General features: G+C 36.6%; 1 protein-coding gene across 1 annotated transcript; it reads right to left on the bottom strand.

Moving 5' to 3' along the window:
• Positions 1-16: 16 nt before the first annotated feature.
• Positions 17-27,957, bottom strand: SHLD2 (shieldin complex subunit 2). Its single transcript, XM_041475659.1, has 13 exons — positions 27,764-27,957; positions 21,493-21,590; positions 18,970-19,148; positions 16,795-16,895; positions 15,307-15,391; positions 9,845-9,999; positions 6,389-8,809; positions 5,763-5,870; positions 4,809-5,003; positions 3,835-3,969; positions 2,802-3,036; positions 1,077-1,192; positions 17-462 (listed from the first exon to the last, which is right to left on the bottom strand). The coding sequence occupies exons 7-13, from the start codon at positions 7,887-7,889 to the stop codon at positions 290-292; spliced, it is 2,463 nt and encodes an 820-aa protein (XP_041331593.1). The 5' UTR covers positions 7,890-8,809; positions 9,845-9,999; positions 15,307-15,391; positions 16,795-16,895; positions 18,970-19,148; positions 21,493-21,590; positions 27,764-27,957; the 3' UTR covers positions 17-289.
• Positions 27,958-27,966: the final 9 nt, after the last annotated feature.

The raw sequence follows: 27,966 nt of genomic DNA, 5'->3' as shown, positions 1-27,966 counted from the left end.
AAAGGAAAACAGATACTTAAATTGTTGGCATTTATTCACATAATTATTAAAATAAAAATACATGTATAAAAATATACTTTATGAAAATTCACCAGTATTATTCCAGCAGTATATACCATTAGCAGATATTCCATACCAGTCCTTTTGATAGTTTTGCTTTTTTCATAAGTTAAAACCAAAATCCTTTATTATAATTTTATAAGAGATTTGCTTCCTTCAGCTGAGTAATTTTTCTTTTGCTTCCCATCTATATGTCCTTATAGTCCTTGTTACTCAGTTAGTGCAGAGGTCAAAGTTCAGGATGAAAATTCAGCAGATGGAAATCCTTTTGCAAAGGATAGCTGTTTTCATCTAGCACGAAGTGGCTTCTGATTTCCAGCAAATAGGATGCTTCTGTATCTGCCAGCAGTGAATGACACAGATCTGCTACTATTGTGCTGTAGGTTATATCTGAAGAGGGCACTGCAAAACACAAAACAATTCAATTTACACTTGATTTTCACAATAGCACCTAACATTCAAGATCTACCTCCATGAAGCTCCACTGAATTACTGGAAGTGAAGTTCAACATCTGAATAGAAAATTACCTTTTATTTTTAATTACTTCTAAAAAACAATCAGCTGAGCCTGTTTCTCATTAAACTGTTAACACCTGTGAATTACATAAAACACCTCAAGTCCAACAGGATGTATCAAGTGAAGCTTGTCTGAAACACAGCTCAGTGTTTCACACCATGAAAACATGCCAGCTCCTTCTAAAGGCTCCTAAGACATTCTATTTTGCACATAAGGACTCTATTTAGCTACTGAATATTTAGGTATATAACTACAACTACTTATATAATAGGTATTCACACCTACTTAGTTATATAATAGGTATTCACACTATTCTCACCATCTCAACAAGAGGTTGTTGCAACCTCTTCTCTGAAATTCTGAGTTTGTCAAACAGCCACTGAAATATTCTTTGATGTTGGTTGCTTAGGGCTTTTTTAAACTGTCAATGATTTAAAATTTTGCTTCCATTGTGAACTTTGCTGCCTGTTTCTATCACAAGTAATTCATGAATCAATACCTACTAATCTCTTCAGCCAGTCTGCAGGAATATTTAGGAAGATTTTTTCCACCAGCTCAGACACCACATGAACATAAATTTCGTATCCTTCATCTTCTACAGTCATCAAAGCAGGTCTAGGCCAGAAAACAAAGTTTCATGAAAGTCACCTGCTGTGGTTTGTTTTTTGTTGAAGCAAAATTTTAGAAAGCACTACAACTTCATCTTACTCTGCAATGTAATACCAAGAAATAGAAAAATGAGAAAATAGCTCTGCACTCATGTGTCTAATCTGTAGGACTGGAATAAGTTTGAGCAATAAATAAGGAAACGGCCTTAAATTGAGACAGGACACCCAGATTAGACATTAGAAGGAGCTCTTTTACTGTTAGGATGGTCAAGATTGCCCATGGAGGAGGTGGTGGAAATGCAAAGCAGGGACATAAGCTTAGGTGTATCACTTGGAATTGTACCATCTGTAACAACATCACTCTGTATTATCTGTCTTAATACATCACTTTATAGCCACACAGTACCAAGGTATATCTCTTGTTCTGTAACAAATACCAAATGTTTTCACAAACCACTGAACAAATAAAAATCCCTGTTTGGAAATACTCCCAAGGTGAAGCTTTCTTACTAAATTGATCAGCAGAAAATTTCAGTGCAAAAATGCCAGGCTTTTCTCTGAAAAAAAATGGCCACATAAATTCTACATCTGCATGTGATCCTGTGCTGAGAATACAAACACTGGAAATCCTTATAATTTTTCTACCATCTTTTGTGCAGGAGCAAATTGAGGTCCTTCATGCCCATTGAGATTTTATACTCTTATGAAAGATTGGCAGAACCTTTTCAGTTCAGAAAAAAACCTTTCTGCACTTAATCCTCCCTCACAGGAAAACAAATAGCACAAAGATGCAAGATTATTTTGCTTAGAGGAAAAATACTAAGTCCCTACCTGGTTAGATAAATAAGATATTTAAGTCCTAGTTCTTTAAGTAATAGTATTTAAGTCAATGATTCATTAAGTTCATTATGAAAGAGTTCAGAAAGAATTTGAGAAAAAAGATAGAAAATTTACATATTCTAGAATTCTATCACATCCATGGTTGTCTCAATAAACATTCTCTAGCTACATGTCTTTCTAGTCACAATGACAATTACATTTCAAAAGCCCAAGATAAATGTGAGAATTGAACAATTAGTTAATATAAAGATGTACCTACATCAAATGGATCCACTTAGCTTATTTTCTCTAAGTGTGAATACATGTGTCTCACAGTGCCATCTGGTGATAACTCACTATCTCTGCTCTCTGAGAATGTTTATTGAAAACATTTGTCAATATTATTTCTGCACAGCTGAAACTGACTAATCAGTTTAAAAACATGGTTCTGCATTCACGAGATTTCCGATTTAGGCTGGAACAAGATTCTCAAGGAGTTTTCCTTTGGTCCTCAAGCTTTATTCCATCTTAGCTTTATCTGACACAATACTGGGTACACATCATTCCTGCATGATATAGTATTCAAAGAAATTAAAAAGTTAGTTTTAAACGAAGAATATAATGTATAAATAATGACTATATAAACAGCAATTCAAGAACAACAAATTGAAAATTCATTAGAGAGACAGGGATTGCTAACCTCACCTTAAACAAAGAATTTCAGATATGGGGGATATTAAAATGGAGACAGTTTACCACCCTAATAATACACACTACTTTGGCTCTATTTTGTTTACCTGTAGAATGTTTTTACTTTGCTGTATGGCAAACATCTAACACATTGCTTATAGATCATGTTCTCATCTGCCTGTAGTTCCAAACCACATTTGGCACAACCTGAATACGTAATCATAGGCAGAGAAGCCAAAACACATTCCAGTGAAGTGTCAGCAGAGAAGACGAGTTGCTTGTACTGCCCAGTGGAAATGGTAAACTTCAATTCCAAGATATGGGCTTTCACCTGAACCACTCCTACAAAAACAATTCATATACGAATTAAGCTTAATTTGGAACTGCAAGCAAAATCAATGGCTACAGCTGATTAGAAACTAAAATTGCTATCAAGAACCTTCTGTTTTTTCCTCTTTGTTACCAGAGAAAAAAATCTTCATGCTATTAATCAACTTCCATTTTTAATATGTCCCTGTTTTTAATCTTCTATCTCCACAATTCTCAATTTGACATCAACCTAGTTTAACTTTTCTTAAAAGAACAAGTCTAGGAATTACTAGTAAAAATTGGTAAAATTTGGTAGGAGTCACTGCTGAAACGCAGTCTATGTAATTCTTGCAAGAGATGCTTTTACTTAGTTACAGCTGGACTTGATCTCAAGATCATCAGGATACAAAGCCTGACACAAGTAAAGTGGAAAGCAGAATTTTTTTTTTTAAAGTAGTAGGAAAAAACCCAGTAATTCATGCTAAACCAGACAATGATAAGGAAGGCTCAGAAAAACTGGTAACACAGTTAACACTCATGGATTTTTACAGTAACATAACCAGGCACTACATAAGTAAGTGCATCTTGTATATAGATTCAAGTTTTTAAATATTTATGCCTTCTCAGTCTTCTGAAGTGCATTCAAATTCTGTTGCTGATGGCACTGCTTCTAAACAGAGGAGATATGTTAGAATTAGCACAAAATACATTACCCCTCCAAGGGGACTATTTAAAGGTTGAATGGATAAATGTTACCAGCTGAATACTTAAAAGGCACTAACAGCATCACAAAAATCCTTTTAGACCTAACAATAGGTACAAAGACCTTACCTTTTTTCCTCTGAAGCTGGGGGTACCAGGCAGCCCCTGATCCCCACAGAACCATCCTATAGTGTTGATCTCTGTTCTGTTCTACTGTTAGAAAAATTTTTTTTTGGCTGCCACCTCTGTAGCTGTACACAGATTCTGAAAAAAATTGAAATTACATTACTTCTACAGTAAAAAGCACATAAGCACACAAACCCCACATGCCCCAGTATTACAGTGAAATCAAGGTGTTATCACATTTTTTGCTACAATTAAAAGCAAAGAAGAATACACCTGTAATTTCCTCTGGACAGAAAATAACCTGCTTTCTTCTGCAACAGGAATCTAGTTTGAGGGAGTGCATAAAGTCTATTAATTAACTTTTATCCATCTAAGTACTCAGTAATTGGACAACTCCCTTTGAAGCAGGAGGTATCCAAGCATCTTTCAGCTCCCATTCATCCTGACTTGTATTGAGTACAAAGAAGTTGTACTCAATCTCTCAGCAACTGTTGTAATTGGAAGTTCCCATAACTTCTGTAGAATACAGCAGAAGAAACATTTCTCTAGAAGTTTTGACATTAAAGAAAACTATAGGCACAAGGTGTACAAGGCAAACTAAAATTATTAGTAGCAGTACATACAAATCTCTGCATAGCTCTTATCCAGGATACTCCATGTTTGTTTCAGTTCCACACTAAACTACAGCATTTTTCATAAATAATTTTTGAACAAGAACACCTGGACAAAATATCTAACTAATATCTAGTTCCAAGATTATGAAAATTTCTATCTTCAAAATTCTGCATTTAAAACTAATAAACATGATATTGATGATGTGGGTAGAAATTTGTATCCTACCAGTTCAAGATGATAGTGCAATGTGACCAAATTTTTGTGCAAAGCTTGAAATCAAGCAGTGAGAAACATTTTGCCTTGCCAAATTACTATTTAAGTTCCACCTATTGCAGAAGTTGAAGTCCAGTGCATGAACTTACCTGTTAACACAGAAATATTGATAATTTTCAGGACTGAGTGCACCAAAGTACTTGGCTGGAGCTGATCTAGCTGCACATACTCAACATCATCCAGTCTCTGAACTTGTCTTTGTGGAATGTCTCTGAAGTGTGGAAATTCTGATGATATGTATGCCAATAAGCCATGGAGAACACCATCATCCACAAGAGGATAAACTTATATGGAAAAAAGGCAAAGTCACATACTGCTTTTTATGATAAGAAGTATAAAACTTGTGACTTGGAACATGTTTACACTGAAAAAAATCAGAACGGTTTTAGAATAATTTTAAGGTAAGAAATTCCTGAGATATATAACACTCAATTTGAAATTAAACTGTACTTCAGGGTAGTATCAAGAGGAGGCAGATGAAGTTAAGCTAAGTGCAATACTTTAAAATACACCAAAAAACCCTTGTATCATAGCTTGGTAAGAAGAAAGCTGTTCTTGATCACTGACCTCAGAATCTGCCTTAAGAGCTGGCATCACACCAGTGGACATTACAAAGACAGGAAGAGCAATGGTAATACTTCCAGAGTTTTTCCTCTCAGTCTCCAACCCTCCATGGCCTGCAATTAATCACTTTCCCTGAATGGATCTACTTACTCTATTTTGCAAAAAAATTAATCCTCATGCAATCTCAGACATCACAGGGACAGGTCCTGGGATAACTGCTCTTTCCTACATTAAAGTCATTTTTTTTTGAGTTCAGACTGGTAGCCACCAAACTTTATCACCATCTCCACATGCCTATTGATGTCATGTCCACATCTTGTGCTCAGGTGTTCCTGTCATATTTTTCTGTTGTGTTTTGTACCTCTCAGTTGCACACATTTCTATTCTACCCGATGTGTGAGGCATTGCCAGCAAAACGGAGTAATTGAAACAGCTCTTTTACTGTGATTTTCATGGCAACTTATGCACTACAACCTTACCTTTTTCTGTATTGAGAGCTGAGCAGTTCCCCAGATTCAGTAACTGACTGGTAAATGTTGACTGAAGCATGACCTCTCCACACCAAGGATTCTCATACATTATTATATCTGCAAGAAAAAAGCAACTTTATCAACTCATGTGTTGACAATTTGAAATGTATCATATTTTTCTTGACTTTATAACCACCTTGCATACAGATGTGTAATGCACAGGGTTTGAAAGAGATCACTTGGAAACACAGTGATTATTTTTTTAAATCTACCAACACCATTTACAATGAGTTAGTGAAATTTTCTCATTAGTTTGATGTAACTGTTAAATTTATTAGCCCCCTAGCTGACACTGCTTAGGTCTGGTTTGTAGTAGAACTTGTACTTTTCAGGAACAACTGTTTTAAAACACTGACACCTTACAGCATAGCCCTGACTCTCCATGGCTGTGTCTGAGGGCAAACTTCCATGGAATAGCCAGTGTTCCACTGGCAGGATGACCGAGGACTCAATTGATGTAAGAAAGCAACTTACAAATGCTTAGCCATAGTTCCAAATTACTTGTTACATTCTTCTACTTTAAACAGGCATTTTTAAGATCCATATTTTAAAAAGGCAAACAAAAGAACTCTCACCTGTAAGCAGTATGATATCCCCAGGAAACACAGTAAGGGACCAAAATGCAGCACCACGCCACAGCACCACCTTTCTCTCAATTTCTGACTGGTCAATAACAACAATTGTTGCCACAGGAACTTTACATGAAGATTTTGGTTTAGTCTTCTTCTGTATCTCTTTGATATGACAAGGATGTACAACTGTGACCAAAATATTGTACTTTTGATTTTTGCTGCAGCAATTCTTAAGCAGTGATAGTTTCTTTTGGAGTTTCTTGAACTCTGCCATCCCGTCTGGATCCACTCTCACCCCGGAACCAGGTGGAGAAGAATTCAGTTTAGCTCTCTTGGATTTCAGCTGTCTTTTAAATGCTGAGTGAGAGAGATGAGAGGAATCTTCATGCTTGAGGGGTCTTTTAGAAGAGTTCTTGTGAGAACAGTTCCCTTGAGAGCACCGTATTCCAGAGCTCAACGGCTCAATATGGATTCCATTTACAAGTTGCTCAGCAGGAACATTAAGTTCTTGAAACTTTTCTGCATTTTCCTGAGCACTTTCTTCCTGTTTTATAGCTTTAATTGAAACATTTTCCCCATCATCCTCAGAACTAAAAAGTTCAAGAGAACTTGCATCCTCTTCCTCATATTCATTTCCAGTCACAGCAGTAGTACATGTTCCAACACCAGAATCACATTGGAAGTGATCATACTGTCCTTCCTCAGCTTTTTTGCCTGCTTCTGTTTCTGATAGTTTTACAATACTTTCCTGCATCTCATTCTGTGCAAAAACAGCCACCTGACTCAAAGTCACTACACTACGAAACTCTGTGTCTGCTGACACTGCAAAGTCTGCACAGTCATTTGGTTCTTTTGGTTTGGACTCCTGACTTTTTTGGAAAAACACATCCATACATGGACTTAGATGTTCATGACACTCACTTCTGCGAGCTGCCTGAAGTCCCACAGACCGTAGATGGATGCTGACCTGCTCAGTGCTGGCAACCAAAGCAGAAATGTCAGAGCTGCTAATTTCTGAAGGAGGGGCTTTTCTCTCAGTGAGCTCTGGGCAGCAGGCACCTGATGGTTTCTCTTGTCCAGCTGATTCTGCACAGCCCTGGGGCAGGTGTTCATCTGCAGCCTGATCTACATTTGCAGGTGCAAATGTATCTTTGGATTCTTCACAATCAGAGCAAGTTAAACTCGTGCTCTTTTTAGGCGTGCTGGTACAAGTCAGTGCCACAGGGGCAGGAGATGGCAAATCTTTTCCTTCCCTTGCCATGAACCTGCCCTGCTGAGCTCTGTCCCCACTGGAAGGGACCCCTGTGGGTGTGGAGCTCTCTGCCTGGGGCACAGAGGGGGCAGCAGCACCCCGGAGCGTCCCAGGAACAAACCCAGGGTTACACAAAAAGCGCAGCTCCCTCCACTGCTCACCAGCAGGGGCTGAGCTTTGCTCTGACCCCTCCCGTGGCCTCGGAATACTGGGGGCTCCCACAAAAATATGAATTTGAGGTCTTTCTGACATTTTTGACTGCTGTGTAAGTTTGAGTATAAATAAAGTGGTTTATGCAAAAAGCACAATAATAAATATTAGCAGATGCCAAGAAAAGGATTTTACTTTTTCTTTACAATTTTAAAAATACCTAAAATTCATGGGAATATTTCATAGTTTAACTGCTAAAAACACTACTTAACTACTTCAAGCCTATAAAAATAGATGTACAAAATCTATAAAAGGGAAATTATTTTAGAAATATTTAGCATTTATTTCTGTCAAATTTGCCCAGAAAAATAAATTTACAGCAACATTTCTGATTCTGATACATGGGAAGTTAAAATTAAGTTTAATTATGGACCTATTTGTCTTCATTTACTATTGCTAATTAAAGAGTCAAATGTGACTTAACTATTCAGTACTTGATTTTAACTCATCTTAAATAGATGTAAGACATCTTCACAGCATAGTTAGATCATTTCATCTCCCAGAAAATTACAGTTTCAACTAAATTATTAAAACACTAGAGCTATTTAAAATTAAAGTTTGCTAGGAATGCAATATTTTACATGCTATTTTGGCATGAAACTACTCTTTCAGGCTATTACTGATAAATAATAATTATTTAATAACCACTAAGAGGTCAGTAAAGCTTGAGCAGGTGATTTAGGATTTGCTTTAATTCATTTATGTAGTATCAAACTACTCAAGGAATTACTAGCTTTTCTAGCTAATTAAAAATAAGCCCACTTACACAGCACACAAAAAGAAGACCTTTTATTTTTTAAAATTTCTGCTGTATAATTATTATTTTAATATATGCAGAAACAGCTGTAACTGTTCCTTAAAGTGCTAATTACAGCTACTTGTTTTGGGAGTGCTGTTGCTAATAGAAATTGCTTCAATAGGCAATTCTGCAGATGTAGAGAACACCAGGAAAAATACGACAGCTGTAAATAGAAGGAAAAGACCATTGAAACAAATGCAGCATTGAAAAATGTGCAAGTTTTTCATTCAGCACTAATTAAATTAGCAATTGTTTCCTAACAACCCCACTAGGGGTCAATAAATCTGCACGTTCATAAGGCTCAGTGTAACATGGAAAAACCATAAACACCCCAGAATAGTGATCTCTGGTATGTCACTGCTGTCACTAGAAAAGCAACATACATCACTAAAATTAGATAGGGCAAAATACAAACAAACTACAAAACCCAGAGACTAGTATTGATCACTTTTATGCTCATAACAAAATAAATACCACTTAAATCATTGGAGTGTTCAAACTTCTGCAGTTGTACATTTAAATCTAGTCCCAGAAAATGTAACTTTTAAAGGACAATACCCAAAGCTGTGAAAGCTTTGAGTTATATAAAGAATGGTAACATACAAATAACCAGAAGAACAGAATTTATTGTCAATATTAAAGTAGTGGATCAGGTAAGGGAAAGACTAAGCAAAATGATAGTGAGTTTGAATCCCTAAAGAAGTGATGTTAAGTTTCGTAGATAAAAGGCTACCAATACATGATGTAAAAAGCTTAGTAACAGATCTGTGACAAACAATGTTACTATCAGTTCAAATGACCTTAGTAAATGTCCAGTTATATAGTAATTTATCAGCCCCTCATTTTAAGTATCACTTCTCTTTTGTTTGTTGACATGTTTAAAGGTTTATAAGTCACACAAATTTCTCAAAGTTTTCCTTAACTTTCCAGTCTGTAACTTCTCTAAACTTAGGATTTGCTTTGCTGATTCACATTTTGCAGTGCCACTACTTTAAGGCCAGGCTGGGTGGGGCCCTGAGCAACTTGGTCTAGTGAAATGTGCCCATGACATAGGGTTTGGAACTTGATGATTTTTAAGAGTCTTTCTAACCTGAGCTGTTCTGTGAGTCTATGATCACACCAAAGGAATTGAATATTGATGTTATTTAATGTATGTTTGAAATGAAAGTATAACTAATATTTTCAAAACATAAATTACCTTAGGAATGGCAAGTGACCTCTGCCAATTTTCTGGTTCGTGTAACAGGTCCACTACTAAATGACCTACTTTGCAAATTCCAAGGGACTTTTTGGGTCAAAGATGTCAAACTCCTCCCTGTACTAGGAATCATCAGTACCTAAAATCATTTAAGCCTGTAAATCAGAAAGAAAAAAAAAATTAAGTTTACCTCAATTCTCTGTACACAAAAATGTTTAAAGAACTGTTGCTTTGCTGCTTTAGAACAGAATTATTACTCACTTCATGAGTTTTGTTAGTTAAGTACTACACCTTGTTATAAAAGTCTGAGAGAACAATTCACTTCAGATTTTAAAAGGTGAGCAAAAAAACTACCAATATTTTAGTAAAACTCTACTGCCACAAAAAAATCCATTTTATACTGTAGTTAAATTATCTGTGGGCAGACAGTAGGTTAACTAACTACACAAAAGATAACAAGAGCTAAAACTCATGAAGATAAAACTGAAACCTGAATGCACACATCCATTATACCTGTTAATTATTACACCATTTCCTAATTTGTGGAAAGGTGCTCTACTCCTAGAAGCCAATGAAAGCCACGCTTTTTATCTCTGAAATGGTCAGAGTCTGATTGACGGGTCAATGATCTATTAAAAAACAGTAACTACATCAGCAAGTTTTACATTTGCAAGGCACCGCAACTGAGGTTTAATATACAGAAATATATTATGCTAGATAGGGTATTTCCTCCAATCTAAACAGTAAGACAGGAATTCTAAATGTAAAGGTTTTTAAAACAAACTGTCATTAACAGATTGTTAATCTCTAGTGATTTGCTGCACATAGAATGAAATTTAAAATAGCTTTAAAAATCTTCTTCCCTCTACAAATGTTCTGATGCTACATACATGACCTTAAAGTATCCCTAAAACACCCTAAAAATACTCATCAATTTTATTCTGTATTTTTCTACTCATTAATAGTATTCACTCACCATGATAATCATTAAGCATTATGCCAAGGTAATTTGGAAGGACAAGAGGATGACACAGCTTCAGCTTCCTATAATTCCTGAATATTCACAGTAGTCACATGCCTAAATCTCTGTTTTGAGAAGTTACATCCAAATAGTCTCATCAAGTCTTTACTCAAGCCCTGTACACTAAAAGTAAACCATGCTAATTCAATCTCGTTAAGAGTTTCTTTATGTCTGTTACACACTACAAAGTTTCAAACTACAAATAAAATTACAGAAATAAAAGACAGCAATGCATCAGAAGACAAAGAACTATACCAATATAATGCCAAAGTGTACTTTCCCCTCTAGAAACACTAAAGTTTCAGGAGATAGTGTGTTCTTTTAACTTTCTGCTTTGATTTGCTGCAGCTTGATGAACATTCAAAATGCTAAGTGGTTAATGACTTGATCCCTAAAATATGCAAGAAAACATTATATTGTCCTTTACCTGCTGAAAAGCTGGCCCAGTAAGTAATAAATACATAAAGTAGGATATTTCTTAAATTCTAAATTTTAACTTCTATTGTGGACTTCATCCTCCCTTATTCACATACTTGACTTTATCCTCCTCCTACATGTGGTATAAAAAATTAAAGGATTGATTCATCTACCTTACAACAGAAGAAGCTGAATTATTCATAGCCATCTTCAGAGTATTTGGTTTCAGCTCAATTCAAGCTGTAGGGTTGTTTGGCTGCGCTTTTCTCTTTTCTACAACTCAACCCATCTGATTGTGGAGTAGCAAATCTACTAAGACAGCTGCCAACCAAAGGGAAACCAGAAAAACTTCTTGATGCAGAATTCTGATTACATCACAGGAAACTCTCCTGGCACTTTCACCATGCTGCTCAAATCTCCTTCCAAAATTCAACGTGATCTTTTTAAAAAGCCAGGCACTGGAGCTGTACAGTAACTTTAAAAGAATAAACAGCAAGCAGTGCAGTAAGAGTTTCATGCACTTAGAAACTGAAACAACTCTGGGATGAAGTGAGGAATGCATTACAGTTTGCTTGCAACTTGTGCAAGAAAAAGAAGGGTGATCCTTCTGCCAACAACTCCTGCTGGCACTGCAAGTGAATCAATATACCAGCAACAGCACCTATCTACTAAAACAATAAGCTTGGTCCAAATACATGTCGAGACAAACAATTGTGTTCGGAAAATAAAAACTGACAGAAGAACTCAAGCTAAGCACCTTGTAGCTGAAGCAAACTTACTCTACATAAAAGTGAGGGACGTATCATGTGGGTATAAAAGAAGATGATATGTGTAAGTAAATGGCAGTTCAAGGAGACTTACATGGGTTGCAGTAGGCAAGGCTGGTGGCACCTAACAAGAACTCAAGGGAACACAGATGTGGGAGAACACACACACACACACACACACACACACACAGAGGCAACTGGGTAAATGAACAGGTCTTATTTCTGTCATCCCCTGTTTGGTGATTGTAACAATCACCAAATGCCTTTTATCTGAATTTTAATACAAGGTTTCAGGCAAAGACTGTAGCCCTGTCCATAAATGGCCTGTCTAACCAAATGCAATTTTACACCAGGAGGATCATTTGGCTCACATACTAACACTGTGTTAGCACATGGAATACTGTGCACAGGCACTGCTGTCAACCAGACCTGGTGGTATAGCAAGAACCCTGCTAGTTGATATCAAAATTGTTGAAAACCACAAACCTTCATTTGCCTACAGCAGTATCTGTAATTAGCATAAAGTCACTTCTAAATGAGGTACTTAGGTTATTACTGACCATAAAATAATCTCTATTAGTACTTCTACTGAAGTTAAATAGCAGCATTCAGTATTTAGTTCTTACTGGCTATTACCAGAGGACTACAATAACATTTGGGCTCAAAATAGGTACAGCTGGTTTACAAGTACATAAAACCTGTATTCAGCAATACCTAGCCATAAACACGAGGTATCCAATTTTTTTTCCTTATTTGGAGCACGTTCAGTAACAAGATGATTTTTAGAATACAGAACACCTATGGTTTAGGTAACACAATAGAAACCTTCCTAAATACTCCTGCAGCAGCAGGGAAATAATTTAAACCAGAAATCAGCGTCCTAAGCTGTTCCGTAGCCTGACACCGTAAAAAATGTTAAATCAAAATACTGAGTAAGAAGAGGCAAGTTGTTCTTCATAACTATTACTGAACTATTCATATACAAAAAGAAGGCAAGCAATCAAATGGCATTGCTATTGCTAATATTTAATGTGCACCTACTTGCCTGCAGAATCAGGGCCTTGGTTTCTAAAGTTGTGCTCTAGAAGGAAAATATTTCCCTGGATTTGAAATGAAGACATTTCTTCTGTACATACAAGCTTGGGTCATATAAAAAGGGCATCTACTGAGCAGTTGCATCAGCCATTTTATTTTACCATTACTATTTTTTGAAACCAAATTATGCAAAATTTGAATTCTGATAATACACTTTCAATTCAGCCACTGAGATAGTCTTCATTGTGTTTGAAAATTGGAGTAAAGGTGATAGGCTTTTGTGATTAACTTGATAATTCTTTCCTCACAGCCTTTGTGCCTTTTGAGATGGCCCCTTAAGTAAATTCTATTTATTGATTTTTGTTTTGCAATACATGAAAACATATAATTAAGGAGATATGAGCATCCAGTGGCTGCTACAAACAAAAGAAGTCAGAAGTTCTGGAGAACACTGACCTTTTGAGTAGAAAAGAAAGATAAAGGTAGAAGGTGAAAGATACACAAATGTGCCATGCACGTTTCGTTGAAGAACACTCACTCCCTAACCCTTTATTTTTGAGAACTATTTAAACAACTAAACTGCTATACCTGCTGTCAAGAAATATGTTGTTCCATATATTTCAGCATATTAAAATACCTCACAATATCAGAATGACATCATTATGGCTTTTTTTAGAAAAACTATTTAGTTTGCAGAAAATATTCCACATGTATCATTACCAATGAAAATCTATGTTGGGACTGAAACCTGATAAACAGAGGTGGATAAAGCAATAGAGGACCTAAGATGAAAGCAAGGTAAATGGTGAAAGAAACATCACAATAGCCTGATTTCCATCAGATTAACTGCTGGTAGATTTGACTTATTAGGACCAGAAGATAGATATAGATATATATATATATACAAAAGAAATATTTAAAACACAAAGCCACCAATATTATTTTCCCATCTTCACAAAAGCCTTACTCAAAAAAGATGAAATTTCAAAATGAAAACCTGGATGCTGACTGCATGTTCATAGTCAAAAATGGGATATTGTCACTGTTTTGGACAACTGCCATAGGTAAGACTGTCCTTTTGCTTTTCTACTGTGGGAGACAGGGCGTTGAAAAGGTGTAATTCTGAAGTTTACCACAAAGTAATAAAGTAAAGTAATCTATTTTATTTCCACATAAGTAATCTACTAGTGCCATGAAAATGTCTTTCACTCCCCACAAGTGGTTAAGCTAGCAATAGACCTTAACAGAAGGTGCACTTCCTCTTGCCTTTAAGACAAGTGGGATACTTCTCATTTGTCAGCATCATGAAACAATGAAAGGTCACTGTCTGTCAACTGAAAAATCAGTCACCCACGCCAAGAAGTCATATTGGAGAACACAAGTCATCACTACAGCAAGTAATTTTCCAAGGCTGTTCAAAATGACAAGCTGCACAAGGAGCTCCAGAAGAAGCCATGTGGCACATGAGCCCACGAGACACCTTCAGACCAATAGCTCAATTATGACTTCATCTACTTCATCACTGTATATACAGGGTCCCTCCAGAAGAGCAAACAATTAACCTTGCTGCAAACATAAACAGCAGCAAGTACGTTTTGTCAGGACTGAACCTATGGCACCAGAGCTATCTAATTCCCTCCCCATGCCAAGCCACATTGTGCATATTTTATTTGTTCCTCTAGTGTGCAGCTACATCCTTTATGTGGCATCATCAGTGTATTTCTGTGAGGTTCAAAGGAGCTAGCAATTCAGTCCAATCAATAGCTGATCTCCTCAGTACTTCCATATCTCAGGAAGATGAAAGCTAGCTTTACACATTTCTACAGATCCAGTGTCTCAAAAGAAAAGTTCAAACACATGCTTTATTTGCAAGCATTGTAATTTAAACAAAACTCTTGAGAGATATTAACTACATGCTAGCATGACAGTAATGTCAGAATTTCAGTTCTTGTAAAGGCAAAGGATTTTCAAGATTATGCCAATATTTCCCTTTTGCATGCACCTCAAGAATACACTTCAGCTGTAAATGAAAAGGATTTGCTCTTCTATCTATAAGTTGAGAGCGTTAGGATTTTTTAAGAGATAAAGCTCCCTTAAGGAAACATAACCTTCAGACTTGAGCCAAACTGTCTCTGTACACTGGAGAAGAGCATTACAAAGATCACTGACGGTTCACTGCCCACACTTGCTCCTTGTTGTGGCCACAGAAGGAACACACCTACCTACTTCTTTGCAGAACTGCATGAACGTCAAACACTCTTTCCTGGCCATTCCAGTAAGTAGTAAAGTTGTTAATTTACTAGGGCACTGCAGGAAAACAAGACAAAAAATTCAAATTATTTTAAGTGAGTGAGAACTACAGTGAATCTTCTGGAAACAGAAACAAAGTTTTCAAAAGTCTTTTGGCATTTACCTATGAAAAAATTAAGATACGATAAATAAAGAAAATTAGCATTGGCTTTTTAATATATAAGCCTTTACATTTCAATGGTTTAGATGGATGTTAGTTTAGCAAACTGGTTAAGCTTTAACAGGGAACAGGTGACACTGAGTAACTATCAACATAGCTGACTGAGCCAAAGGTGCCTTTTAGATGCAAATTTCCTTATTTCAAAGGCGTAGCTTTTCTCTCAGACTTTAGGACAGCAATGCACTTTGACTATTTATTAAAAGTAATTTGACTGATTCTACTTCAAGCAATTGTACATCACAATTTTCTATTCTACTGCCCCAAAAAGTTAACGGAAATCATTACAATTGAACAAAATGTGAATGAAGTGTACTAATTAAATGCCAGAAACGCTGATTTGGCCTGTACCCTTTTCCATAGTAATTCAGTTGTCTGAAAACACCTCAAGAAAAATCAAAAAAGTCAAGGTATGATGTAACAAGTCATCCTGGATCTCCCTCTACTGTTCCAAATCATAGTGTGTAGCAGCAGGGCACAGCAGCATAGTCACAGGTAAAAACCTTCCTGTACCTTTGTTCTCAAAGCACATCATTTTCTTCATTGTTTTTGTTCAAGGCAATACTTCAATTATTATCTGTACTGTGCCATTATTGCTGAGTACCTTCACTCAGCTGCCTTTGATTCAGTAACTTTTAGAAATGTTTTTATTACTTGCAGTACTGCATAGTTGTGCCCCTGAAATTTTAAGTTGTTTAACTTGCAAAGCTCCTGAAGTATGAAGAGTTAAGGATGGAAACTAAAGGGATTTATCTATTTATTCATTTGTCTTCATACAGAAATTGCTCCAATCTGAAGTAAAACTATAAATTGCTTCTTTCTGCAATATAATGCAAAGAGAGTAGAGATTATAAAGAAATGGTCACCTCATAGCTTAACTCCTTCTGTATTAGAACTGCAATCCTGTTTGCAAATGCAATTCTTTTTCTGTCTGCCAGCTGTTGCAAGTTCTATACTTGATTTTCACTAGAATAGAAACAATAGGACTGATGTACACAAGGCCCATATTGGCTATTAGTACACTAGCATATTCTTTATCTAGAAAACCATGTGAGCTGCTATACAAAGCTAAAATCGCAATATTCTTCAAAACATTTTTTGAAAAACACTAGCAGAAAGTTTTCACATAGAACAGAAACGACAGTGCTAATGTTAGAAATCTATCTCTTCAACAGGAGTTCTATTTAATGCCCCAACACACATATGGTACTAAGGTAGCTCTGAAGAGTGTTTTGTAACCCACCCTTACTCCATGTCAAGTGACATCATTTACAGACAGACAGCTACTGCTCCGTGTAACTCGTGGTGCTTTAATGCCACACACATGCACCTGAATTTTACATTCTGTAAAAACATGAAAGGGGAAAATTAGAGGTGAAGAAACAAAGCAATTTGCAATCCATTCCATATCAAAGTACTCTTTGGTATCAGCTAATGACTTGAGTAACTCCAGGTTTAACTTGCTTGTGTTAGGAAGCACGTGGAATATAAATGAATAGCTTTGGTAGTATTGAGCACATGACAGGAAATTAGTAAATACATATTGGTTTCCCTTCCAATAAATTTCACATTAAAACCTGTTTATATGAGCTTACTTTAAAAGATTTTAAAATTAGCAGATAAAGCAAAAAATCCAAAAAGCTATTACACTTAACATGTGATCCATTATCTCTCTCTAGAGATTAGTAATCTTTACAACAGACCAGAGATACAGGAATTCAAAAAGCAATACAGTTTGTTCTATCTTGGCTCATGTTCTGAATTATCTGGCATTGCATTCCAAGAACTACAATTATGTTAACATTACATTTTATATTAAAACTTTATCTTGTAGGTCAAGCTAGCATATCATCTAAATGAGTGCCAGTTTAGGAGCCATGTGCTCATAAAAAACATTAAGTGAGGTATGGCAACAGTTCACGTTAAGCACTATGAAACACTGGAGCAGAAGAAAAATTTGAGATAAATAAAAGACATAAAACTAAACCACTAAGACATCATATTTGTCAGCACAAATCTATAAAGCAGCAAATGGAGATTTAGTTTATATAATGGAAATCAGATTAAAAAATAATTGAAGGTATCTTTTCAAAAATAAGATAGCATTCATTCAGTAAATACAAGGTATTCAGACACAAGTGAAAATCAAAATATTAACATACTTCTCTCAACAGCAACTTTATGACACTACAATATATAAACAATATGTTATGAACTTCAGCTTTCTGCCAACAGAAAAACCATGCAGAAAACTGAACAGTCTGATCACAGTGAGAAAAAAATTAGTGATAGGTACGGATGCAGTTTGACAAAAATGAGCAAGTGCAAGAACATGATTTGATGAAGCTAAAAAGAAAAACATCCAAAATAATGTCCATTAAAATGCATTCAAAAATTGCCTCATTAAAAAAGGCAAATATAGAAGAGGGAAGAGGTAACATTATAAGAATTAAGAACTGTGCAATCATAGTGTGTAGTTTTTAAGTCCTTCATACATTATGATGTTACTTGCCATTTCTTTCTCTATATGGCAAACAAGTAAGTTTTACTATACCAGCTCTGATGGAAGTTAAGATTCCAATCCCAAATGGGAAGCAGCTGTCAAGTCCCTTTACCTATGGCTAATCCCTTTAACTGGGCAAACACAGTGTTTAAAAAACAAGTACTTCCATTTTATTTCCAGGCAAGTTTAAAGGATAAAGTTCTGATCCTGGAAGCTGTTCTATGCAGTTCTCTTCTCCAGGCAGCTCTGAAGTGACAAACTGTTTAGTGGGCATCTCAGCTTTCCTTGGAGCATGCAAACATGGAGAAGGAAGCTGTCCATCAGCAGCATTCTCCACAGCTTAGCATTTGAAAGCCACTTATGCTGTACTTCTGGGTCCTCTCCAAAGAGAGCCCAACTTCCTAAGACTGTGAATATCAAAAAAATGAAAGCCCCTTAAAAAACGTCTTGACTTACATTCACCTTTCAACAATGAAAATTTCATTCTTGCAGCCAACATCAGTATTTTAGAAAGATGTGGGGAAACTTTACCCAAAGAGGTCAAACTCTATTCTTTCAAATTCTCAATAGATCATCTTATATAAATAAAAATACAGTTTAGAGGGGACTGAAGCTGTTCCAATGTAGAAGCTATCTAGGCTTTTCCACATTACATTGGCTTTCCAGTCTAGTTCCAGGCTCCATGACAGAAATTTGCCACCATGCTTCACATTAATAAGAGTACTCATGATACTTCAAGAGTAGTTCTAGCCCATTATTGTAAAAATTAAATAATGACTTCTCAGCACAGGAACTAGATGTCAAGAGGAGAACTAGTGGCAGAAAGCTTGCCACTGATCTCTAGGATTAGTACTGCTTTGCAAGCATTGATGCAATGAGGGGTTTGAGCTTATTCCAAGAATGAAAGTCTCACACCTGGGAAGCCAGAGCTCTGCCTCCTAGGGCTCCTTTGCTGGACACAGGAAGGCCAGGGAACAGCCCAACTGCAAAGTCTTTATTCCCAACAGGTCCTTTAGAATTAGCAATCCATGCAGTTACAAAGCTAATAAAGTCACCTTCCTCCACCTTATCTAAATTTTATGCTCTTTTACAATCTAGGGTGGGAAAACAGAAAACAAAAACAACTCTAAGTTCAAGAAACTACACTGCTTTAAACAAACTGATCTGACATTCTCAGCAAAAAAAGCACAATCATATCTACACTGGCATATTCCCAAAGAACTCACGCCAATCCCAGTATTTATCTTCTTTGCTTGCTGAGTAATTCCACCTTACTTAGCATTTCAGAAATTTTTCTAACCATAGGTCAAATTATATTACCTACTCCTCACCTGCCATCATGCAACTTGCCAGATGAAGATTTGCTGACAGACTTCATTTCAGACATATTAATCATACAGTATGAAAACAATTGAAATTAAATCTACTGGCAAAACACAAATGTAACATATATGACAACCATTCCTTTTATCCAAACTGACCCATTAAAGTAGCTTATGGATGAAGCCATGGATAGTACTTGTTATTCCAAGAGCACTTCTGCTCGTTCCTCTATTACTTGTTTCTCTGGATTCTTTTAATTCAACAGAACCTGCAAAAGCTTACATAATTTCTATTTTTCATCATCTTCAACATAAAATTAATGAGCTGCAGTTCCATTAGACCTCACTATTTCTGTTCCTAGGAATGAGTAAATTGAATATGCTCCGAAAATGATAAAGATTCCAGACAAGAAGTATTTTACTTATCACTTTGGAAAATAATCACAGACTTTCCTATATTTCTTGAAGAAATCAAGTCTGATAGGAGAGAAACTGTATGAGTTTATTAGAAAACAAATTCCAGGAGCTTCTCCTTAAGAATACATACTGCCCATACTCCATAACTTCTGGCCCATATTAATTCAGATATGAGTACCTTACAAGTTTGTACAACCAGCTCAGTTCCAAGCAATACTTAAGGTTAATATGTCCTCCCCGTATTTTTAAGACTTTGGGAATAGATTATCATCTGTTTTGCCTTTTTTTTTTTTTTTTTTTTAATGGGAACTGAGGCAATGAAAGGTTTAAGTAACTTACTTTTGCTTGCACAGTACATTGAACCACATGTAGAACTCAGTGAGTCTTACATACTCCTACCTTAAACATGGCACTGCCATTCCCCAGTGCATAATCCCTCACCTTCTGGATAAGAAACAAAACTACCCTTTTCACCTCAGCTTTTCACCCTACCTCTTGAGATTTTAACAGTCATCATCCCTGGTTATACCATTTCTATATCTACAATTCTCTCTTCCTGCAATATGAGATTTATTGTCCTCTGCTTTTATTCCTTACTTGAGGTCTCAGGTGCTGGTTTACATGCACAAAATAATCAAATGATTCAAAGTCAGGATTAACACAAGGCATCTGATGTAACTTTTTTTTCTTTGTTAAGTTCCTAAACCTCATACACTATTTGAATGAAGTTCTCTCTTACCTTATATTGCAAAACTCACCCACACAATCACACCTTAGTTTTCAAAATGTTAAGAATTACTTTAAGTCCTGAGGCAGTGCCCTATATTCTATTGTGACTTTAGGACTCTGGGAGAAAAAAGACAAGTGTTTCGCCACATAACAGGCTTTTTTTTCCTTTAAGTTAACAGGCCCATTAACTTCTTTAACTTACATAACCTTCACTGAATTAGCCATCTAATAAACAAGAATAAATTGTACCTAAAACTGAGTAACATTAATGGACTTGCACTGCAAGTGTGAGTTCAGTGTAGGTGAGGGGTAAAGTATTTAGAGAGAAGAGAACAGTGAAGGAGAGTGGCTTCTGACTCCATCCTTCACCTATTCATTTTTACTTTGAGGTTTTTGGTCACACAAGGAAGAAGCTCAATTTCTGCTTAGGCAGCCCAGTGTTACATTGATGTAAATGCCACCATGATAATGCAGCCTTAAAACCTGAGGCGAACATCTTAGCATCCTTTGTTCAAGCACGCTGACCTCTAACGATAACTGAACGATCTAAAAGCATACATGATTTAGATTGCCATTTAGTGTTTCTTTACTAAAGAAAAACAGCAGGCTTATGTGAAAACTGATAAGACAAAAGAAACCAGGATAAGCTTTTACAACTTCCATGGTGATTTTAACTCATTTAGTCAGAAGACAACAATAAAGTAGTCCTTCTGAAAGCAGAAAATCTGTTATGCAGAGACCCTACCTTTTCAGTAATTCAAAACAGGCTTCATTTCAACCTACTGGCTTTCAAAGGAAAAAGTAGAAGAGATGAAGTAGAACAGGAAAGTTAGACATTATCTTGCCAACACTGACAAGATTAGACAATAAATAATAATCACGAAAAACTTGATACAGTGTTTTCAAAAACTGTTCAAGTGTGCTCAAGAAGGAACAATTTAATTAAAACAGAAATATTTCCTTTTCTGACCTATTTTCTCATTCTGAGATTCCTCTGGGATGAGCCATCCACCAGTGATTTTGTGCTGGATCTCTACATGCAGTGGACACCACAAACAATCCTGAGGTCTGTGAAAGAAGACCAAGAAAAGATATCACTATACACTTTTACATCTTTTCCCCCGAAGAAATCCATGATGTGTTGAACAATACCAGCCAATGCACTCCTGGAGTTTTCTGATAATACCAATTTCAATTATACCAACAAACTTGAATGGTAATTCTTAATACTTTGTATCTGGGCTTCACCCACCAACATATTTCACAGAAGATTTAAGCATTCAAGCATATTTTAACAATCTTGATTTCCATAACCACTCTTCCAAAGTGAAAGAGGCTAAAGTTGATTTTGCTAATAGAAATGCAAACAAAAGCACTGCAGGAAACTAGCATTCTCTAGTTCATAAGAACTTTAATGTTTGTTATTTAAACAATACACACTACATTTATGTCAACAACTTCTGACTGTCCATTGAGTATTAAACCAAGAAAAAACTGGTTTGCAGCCTCTGATGCTTTGATTCCAGGCTGGAAAGATTTGGGGTATAATTTTCAGCCAGACAGCCAAGGACACCAAGAGTTGCAAAAAAGATCCATTTCAATTGTAAATGTTACTTTCAAACAATTCTTATTTCACTCCTGGCAAACCACTGTCTACTATCTGTTATTTGCTATGTTAACTGAAGTAGACAGAAATTTTCTAAAAAACAATTTCCAGGAAATAAACTGACTAAAGTACTTTATTTTCCCCCTAACCTTATTTAAGAGAACAAAGCTGGCGTGTTCTGAGTCCATCTGTGGAAGATTTATGCCTGTATATCTATCAGCTTTCCCATTGCCAGCTTTTTCATCACCTAATTTCAAACACACTTAACAGCAAATGAGAATCACAAATATTTTTCAGGATTGGGTAACTACATCATGCCTTCTTTTGTCTTTTAAATTAGAAATGAGGAAATACCAATCAAAAGCTAAAGATTATGCCACAACGACACAAACCAGCTGCTTACACAGAATCTCACTGATATAGGAATTGAGAAAGGAGAAGCCTTCACAGTGACCTACAAAAGCCTCTATCATGAATGGCCACGTTGATGGGAAGGTCATTGAAATCAGATTAATTTGTTACTGACTTCAGCAAGCTTTGGGTCAGACCTGCTGCCTCCAGAGAGAACTACTTTTTGTCCTAGCCATCTGAAAATCAGAAGTGGTGTTACAGGGATAAGAGTCACTAAAAAGCATATTTAATCTTTATCATCTAGATTATCTGGCAACGCTCATTATCAATGTATTGATAGTAACAGTGCCAAAACATGGCACTGAGAATTTGTGTATCTATAGACTGCCTGATCAAGAGATGAGGGCATCAGCTCCTATATACATGAAGAGCTTTTTTTATCTGCTCTGTCACAGAGCTGAAGTTACCAGTTGGCAACATCAGTCATCATGCACAGCAACTATATAAACAGATGGAGACAGAAGATCTTTAAAGCTAACAAACATCAGCACAGCCACTTTTCATGGAAATTAAAAATATTTGCTCATGAAGTAGTTATCATAATTTATTCAATATTTTGATTTCTGCAGCAGAATTATTAGCAAGTTAAAAGCTCAGAAAACTGCTCTGAACCACTTACTGAGGTAAGTTTTCCCAAGTACCTTCAACTTACAAATTAGGAATCCATGACAAATTCACATCATAAATAATGGGCTAATAGCTCTATTAGCAGAACTTCTGGAAATGTAAAGAAAAACAAAATCTTATGCTTAATTAAATAATAAATTTAAATATTACTTTGCCACAGATTATTTTTGTAGCAATGCTTCAAGCAAAAAAACAAGACACACTCTAGCCTACTCCCTACTAGGCTAAACCTAGAACTTCCTAATTTACTTACACAATTTTCAGTTTCACTCCCTACTTCTGCAGTGCTATAGCCAAGCAAAACCATAACTATTTACAGATGAATTAAAAAACAGCAGCTTATTACTTTAACTTAGCAGTCAGGAAAAACTTCAATTTAATGCAAAGTAATACATAAAAATATTAAATAATCAGACCACCAGTACCTAAGTATCTCATTAATAAGGCAAAGTATTGAAAGGTTTAAAGCCTTTATCTCAAATGGAAATAACGTGAATACCTCTTCTCCAATTTTGCAACATTGCAGCAAGCACATCTCAAATTTGCAACATGTGCAAATTAACTTCTGCATCCTGCCTGGAAAAACCGCCAAATTCGGGTTCTTTTTATCAAGGCAAAAGGAGTAAATGAAGAAAACCTATAAGTCTGCTCTCCAGAGCTGCTATGGCTCAACACAGCTGAAGCTATTTATAGAGGAAAGGCTCTAAACCAATAGATCTCAGTACTGGCATCTTATGCCATCAGGAAAATGGCTTTTAATAAGCTTTGGTCTCTGACTGGTTGTAAACAGATGACTGAAATGAAGATTTCTAGTCAAGTGTTCATTTGGTAAAAGTGGTCATATAGACAGTCCCAAATTAATGGAATCTTCTGGGATTCACCTACTTCATGTGCTGCCTGTGGCAGCATCTTACTGGGACAGCCCTCCAGCAACAGCAAAGCCACAAAACTGCTCCACACGTCCCAGTTTGTTCCTGTCACATCACGTACTGGCTAGGCATAGAAAAGGGAAGAATATAATCAAGAAATATGGTACTCAGAGTACAACAATTTATTCACAAATTTGGAATTAAAATTAACATCAGATTACATTAATTATTCCTTAGATCCTTTAATCTGTAGCACATTTGTTTCATTTAAAAATACATCTTTGAAAGAACAAATGCTGTACCAACATTACCTCCCATTACTCTTGACTGAATGCTGGTACATTCTCCTGCAGATAAAGAAATTGCCATCTCTATTTTGACATCCTATGCCAAAACCAATTAGACATGAAGTTTGTACTTTAAAGCATTGGTGGAAAATAAAACCCATGAACTTGAGATGTTCTCAAGTCAAAGATCTGGAAAATAATTAGATTTCTATTTGGTACTATTTTAATACATTTTGCCCCAGTATGCAGGCAGTTCCCATGCAGAAGGATTTCTATGAAGTCCTACACACTTGATGCTCATCTGCATCGTCTCCATTTAACACAAACACAGAGGATTTTAGCCAAGAGGTGTGTGAACAGCACTACACTTCCCATTCCTGTCAGATTCATACCCTCCCATTCACCCAGCAACTATTATGCAACTGTCCAGAGATCTGTTGACTCGACAGAGGCTGAACAGTTTCTGCAGCAGTTTGGGGTAAGAAAATAACCCCAACTCTCACCTATTTAGCTACACTTCCAAGGTAGCTACATAAAGCAGTACAGCATAACATCTAAGCCCAGAGGCTGAACAGTTTCTGCAGCAGTTTGGGGTAAGAAAATAACCCCAGCTCTCACCTATTTAGCTACACCTCCAAGGCAGCTACATAAGGTGCAATGAGGAATGGAAACATAAGTGCTCATATAGGCAATTCAAAGGCAAACAACTTGCTTCAATTTTTACTTGGAATTTATCTCCATTAATTTTTTAAGCAAAGGGACTTTGCTTTATCTGTCAAGTGCTTAATGTGGTATGGCTCACAACTTAAAATCAAATTTTCTGAAACAACTGTAATTCCGTCTGCAGTTTATTTCAAAAGCAATTTGTCTTCCCAGAAGACAATTTACCACAGAAAGGAATTGGTCCTCTGTACAGATAAACTTTCTTCCAGAGCGTGTTGTCCAACAGAGGCTCAGACTCTGCACTGGAGGCAACCCCAGGGTTACCCTGGATTTCCAGGGCTCAGGCAGCCAAGGGCACAGCTATCCAGAGCCCTGGGAGGATCCCTGACTTGCAGCTTCTCTGCTCCTTCTCATCTGCTCTGGTCAGCTGGTAATAAGACTGGGAAGTGAGCTGGGAATAGCTATTCCAGTTCCTGAGGGAATTCAGCACCAGTACATCCTGGGAATGTTTTAGCCCAAATAGCTAGTACTTCAAATAATAAATGGATTAAAGCAGGAAGTATTTGATTCTTGTCTTAGATCCCTTTTCTCAATAAAACTTTTAATTCCGACACATAAAATTACTCCACCTGCTACAAAATTGCTAATAAATTTTAAGGTAGCAAAATTGCTACCTTAAAACAGTAGATTGCTTTAGGAAGGCACAATACAGTGCTCATTGTAGTTCTTATCTATAATAAAAATAACCCGTTAAAATTTATATACATTTTGAAATATGTATATAAATTACAAGAAATTAAATCAAGTTGTTTGTCTCCCTGAGTTATACTTCACAGATTTTAAGTGGAAACTGATACCTGTCATGTACATACAGTTGAAAACGACCTTGCTGCAAAGTCCATTAATAATACAGACAGCTCCTATCACACAGGTATTGAGTTTTCTCTACTCATCTCTCTCTTCAGATGTAGTCCTAAGACCAAAACTTCGTATAAAATTAATGAAGTTAGTGAAGCTCCTGACTGTGAAGACAAAACGTTATCTTTTAATCCACCCTAGCGATTTTGTTTTTACCAATGCTACTCAAACGTGAATTTTCTGATGGCACCCCACATGGCATATGAGAGCAAAGAAGATACAGCTCCTCTTTTAGTATTGCAACTACCACTTTCATGCCTGCTAGAACTCATTCTGAAGCATGCCATTTCTAATTTCCTCTGGCAAACTGATTTTGATTCAACTGCTCAGTGCTTAGCACGTAAGAATTCTGGAATGAAAATTCTCCTGCCTCCAGAAAGGACTTGAATCAAACAGAAATTCAGTACAGACCTGCTGAGTTTGGTAAACTGCACACATTATTTCAGTCATAAAAATATGCCAAATAAAACTCCTTAGTTATCTTATCTCCTACAATGTTTAAAGACTAAGAAATTTAACATGCTGATCTAGTTATTCTCAGCATTCAACACACAGCTTGTAAAACATTTTTCCGAATTCCAGTCTTGTTTAGAAAGGAGGATATGTATGGTACAGCCATTGCTTCAAATACAACTGTGACTGAGCCTCTGGAGAGATCCACGTGGTTCCCACATTGTCATGTCCCATGCTCAGCCTCAAATACATCCACACACGTGTGCTACAAACAGGCTGATACTGCAAGCAGCTGATAATTGAGTGTGCTCGGAAATCAGAGAGAACACAGCTGAAAGCAGGACAGGAGCTAAGCACATTAACCTTAACATCTAATTCTACATGCTTGAGCAAACTGGCTAATCACATTCTTCATTTAACCTCTGTGTTTCTGCAATGACATTCCAACCTACAGAACAAGGTGGAAACAATTACCTGATAAGGACTAATTGCACAATACCTCTCATCACCTTCTTTCCTAGGCATTTACAAAATTTAAGCACTTGTAAAGAAAGTGAGCTTTAGCTAATGAGAACATGCAGATGACTGAAATCAAGTAGTAGCTCAAAGCTGATACAACCACTGAGATCACTGCAGTTCTGTGAACTGAAAATTAACACTAAAATAGAAGTTTTCCATAAACCACCTATACTATGGACTGAAAACCAAATCAGTAAGCTTATTTCTGAAGCCCTGTGTGAACATCCAAACAAGAAACTGGACTAAGAACCAGCTCCTTTCTTGATTTTTCCCCCTATATCACTATCAAGCATCTTTCTTCTCTAGACTACAATTATAAACCATCTTCATCACTGATAAAAACCAGCCTGATTAGTAGTCCTTAAGAGAACTTCTTCAAATCCTCAGGACAGAGAGCAACATTAAATCAAGATAAAAATAGAGCATCAATTGCCTGAAGAGTTTATTTGAGTTAAAGAATCTGTGACTAATCTCCCTGCTGACAAATACACACACAAGTTAAATTGCTTTCCCACAAGCCTTGTAGCACAACCCATAGTGGTTAGAGAGATTCCCACAGCGATAAAACAACTTCCTGGTTATTCCTGGCTTAGGGGCATTGGTCTCTCACAAGCTTAAGAAGAAAAAATACCCACTGTATTTTCCAATTAGCACCCCAAACCGACAGAAAATTAACAAGCCACTTAAGTATTCTAAAATAAAGTTAGTTCAATAGTACAGGACACCATCTCTCATGCTCTGAAAGCAGACCTTACACAGTTTCAAGAAATGTTCTTAAGAGATGGTGCCTGAGGTACACTTAAAAAATGGCCTTGAATGGACCAGGACCCAGCAAGATGAAAAACAGTGGAGCAGACAGAGTAGACAAATCTCAAGGTCTGTTCCAACCTCAGTGATCTAACGGTTCTGTGAACGCAGCCACGTTAACACCTTCACTCGAGGCCTCTGTCCCCTCTCGGCAGGGCAGTCCCTATACACACGTGGGAAAGCTGGGTTCTCCCAAGGCTCCTTTCCCCGGGAGCGCAGACCACGGTGTGTGAGCACGCCCTCGCTTGCGCTGTACTTGCGCCAAGAGAGGCCTGCTTTTTCAC

The sequence above is a fragment of the Pyrgilauda ruficollis genome, unplaced genomic scaffold, assembly GCF_017590135.1.
Source record: "Pyrgilauda ruficollis isolate IOZ18807 unplaced genomic scaffold, ASM1759013v1 scaffold11, whole genome shotgun sequence".
NCBI lineage: Eukaryota > Metazoa > Chordata > Aves > Passeriformes > Passeridae > Pyrgilauda > Pyrgilauda ruficollis.
The sequence above is the reverse complement of the archived record's forward strand: the minus strand, read 5'-3'. Positions and strand labels throughout refer to the sequence as shown.

What these genes read in the sequence shown, in the direction of transcription:
- SHLD2 (XM_041475659.1), bottom strand. Translation starts at nt 7,889, where the DNA reads ATGTCAGAAAGACCTCAAATTCATATTTTTGTGGGAGCCCCCAGTATT. An exon ending in AGCTCTCAATACAGAAAAAG is followed by an intron (nt 5,004 to 5,762) that starts GTAAGGTTGTAG and finishes TTTCCATATAAG; the next exon opens with TTTATCCTCTTGTGGATGAT. An exon ending in CAATATTTCTGTGTTAACAG is followed by an intron (nt 3,970 to 4,808) that starts GTAAGTTCATGC and finishes AATTTTTTTCAG; the next exon opens with AATCTGTGTACAGCTACAGA.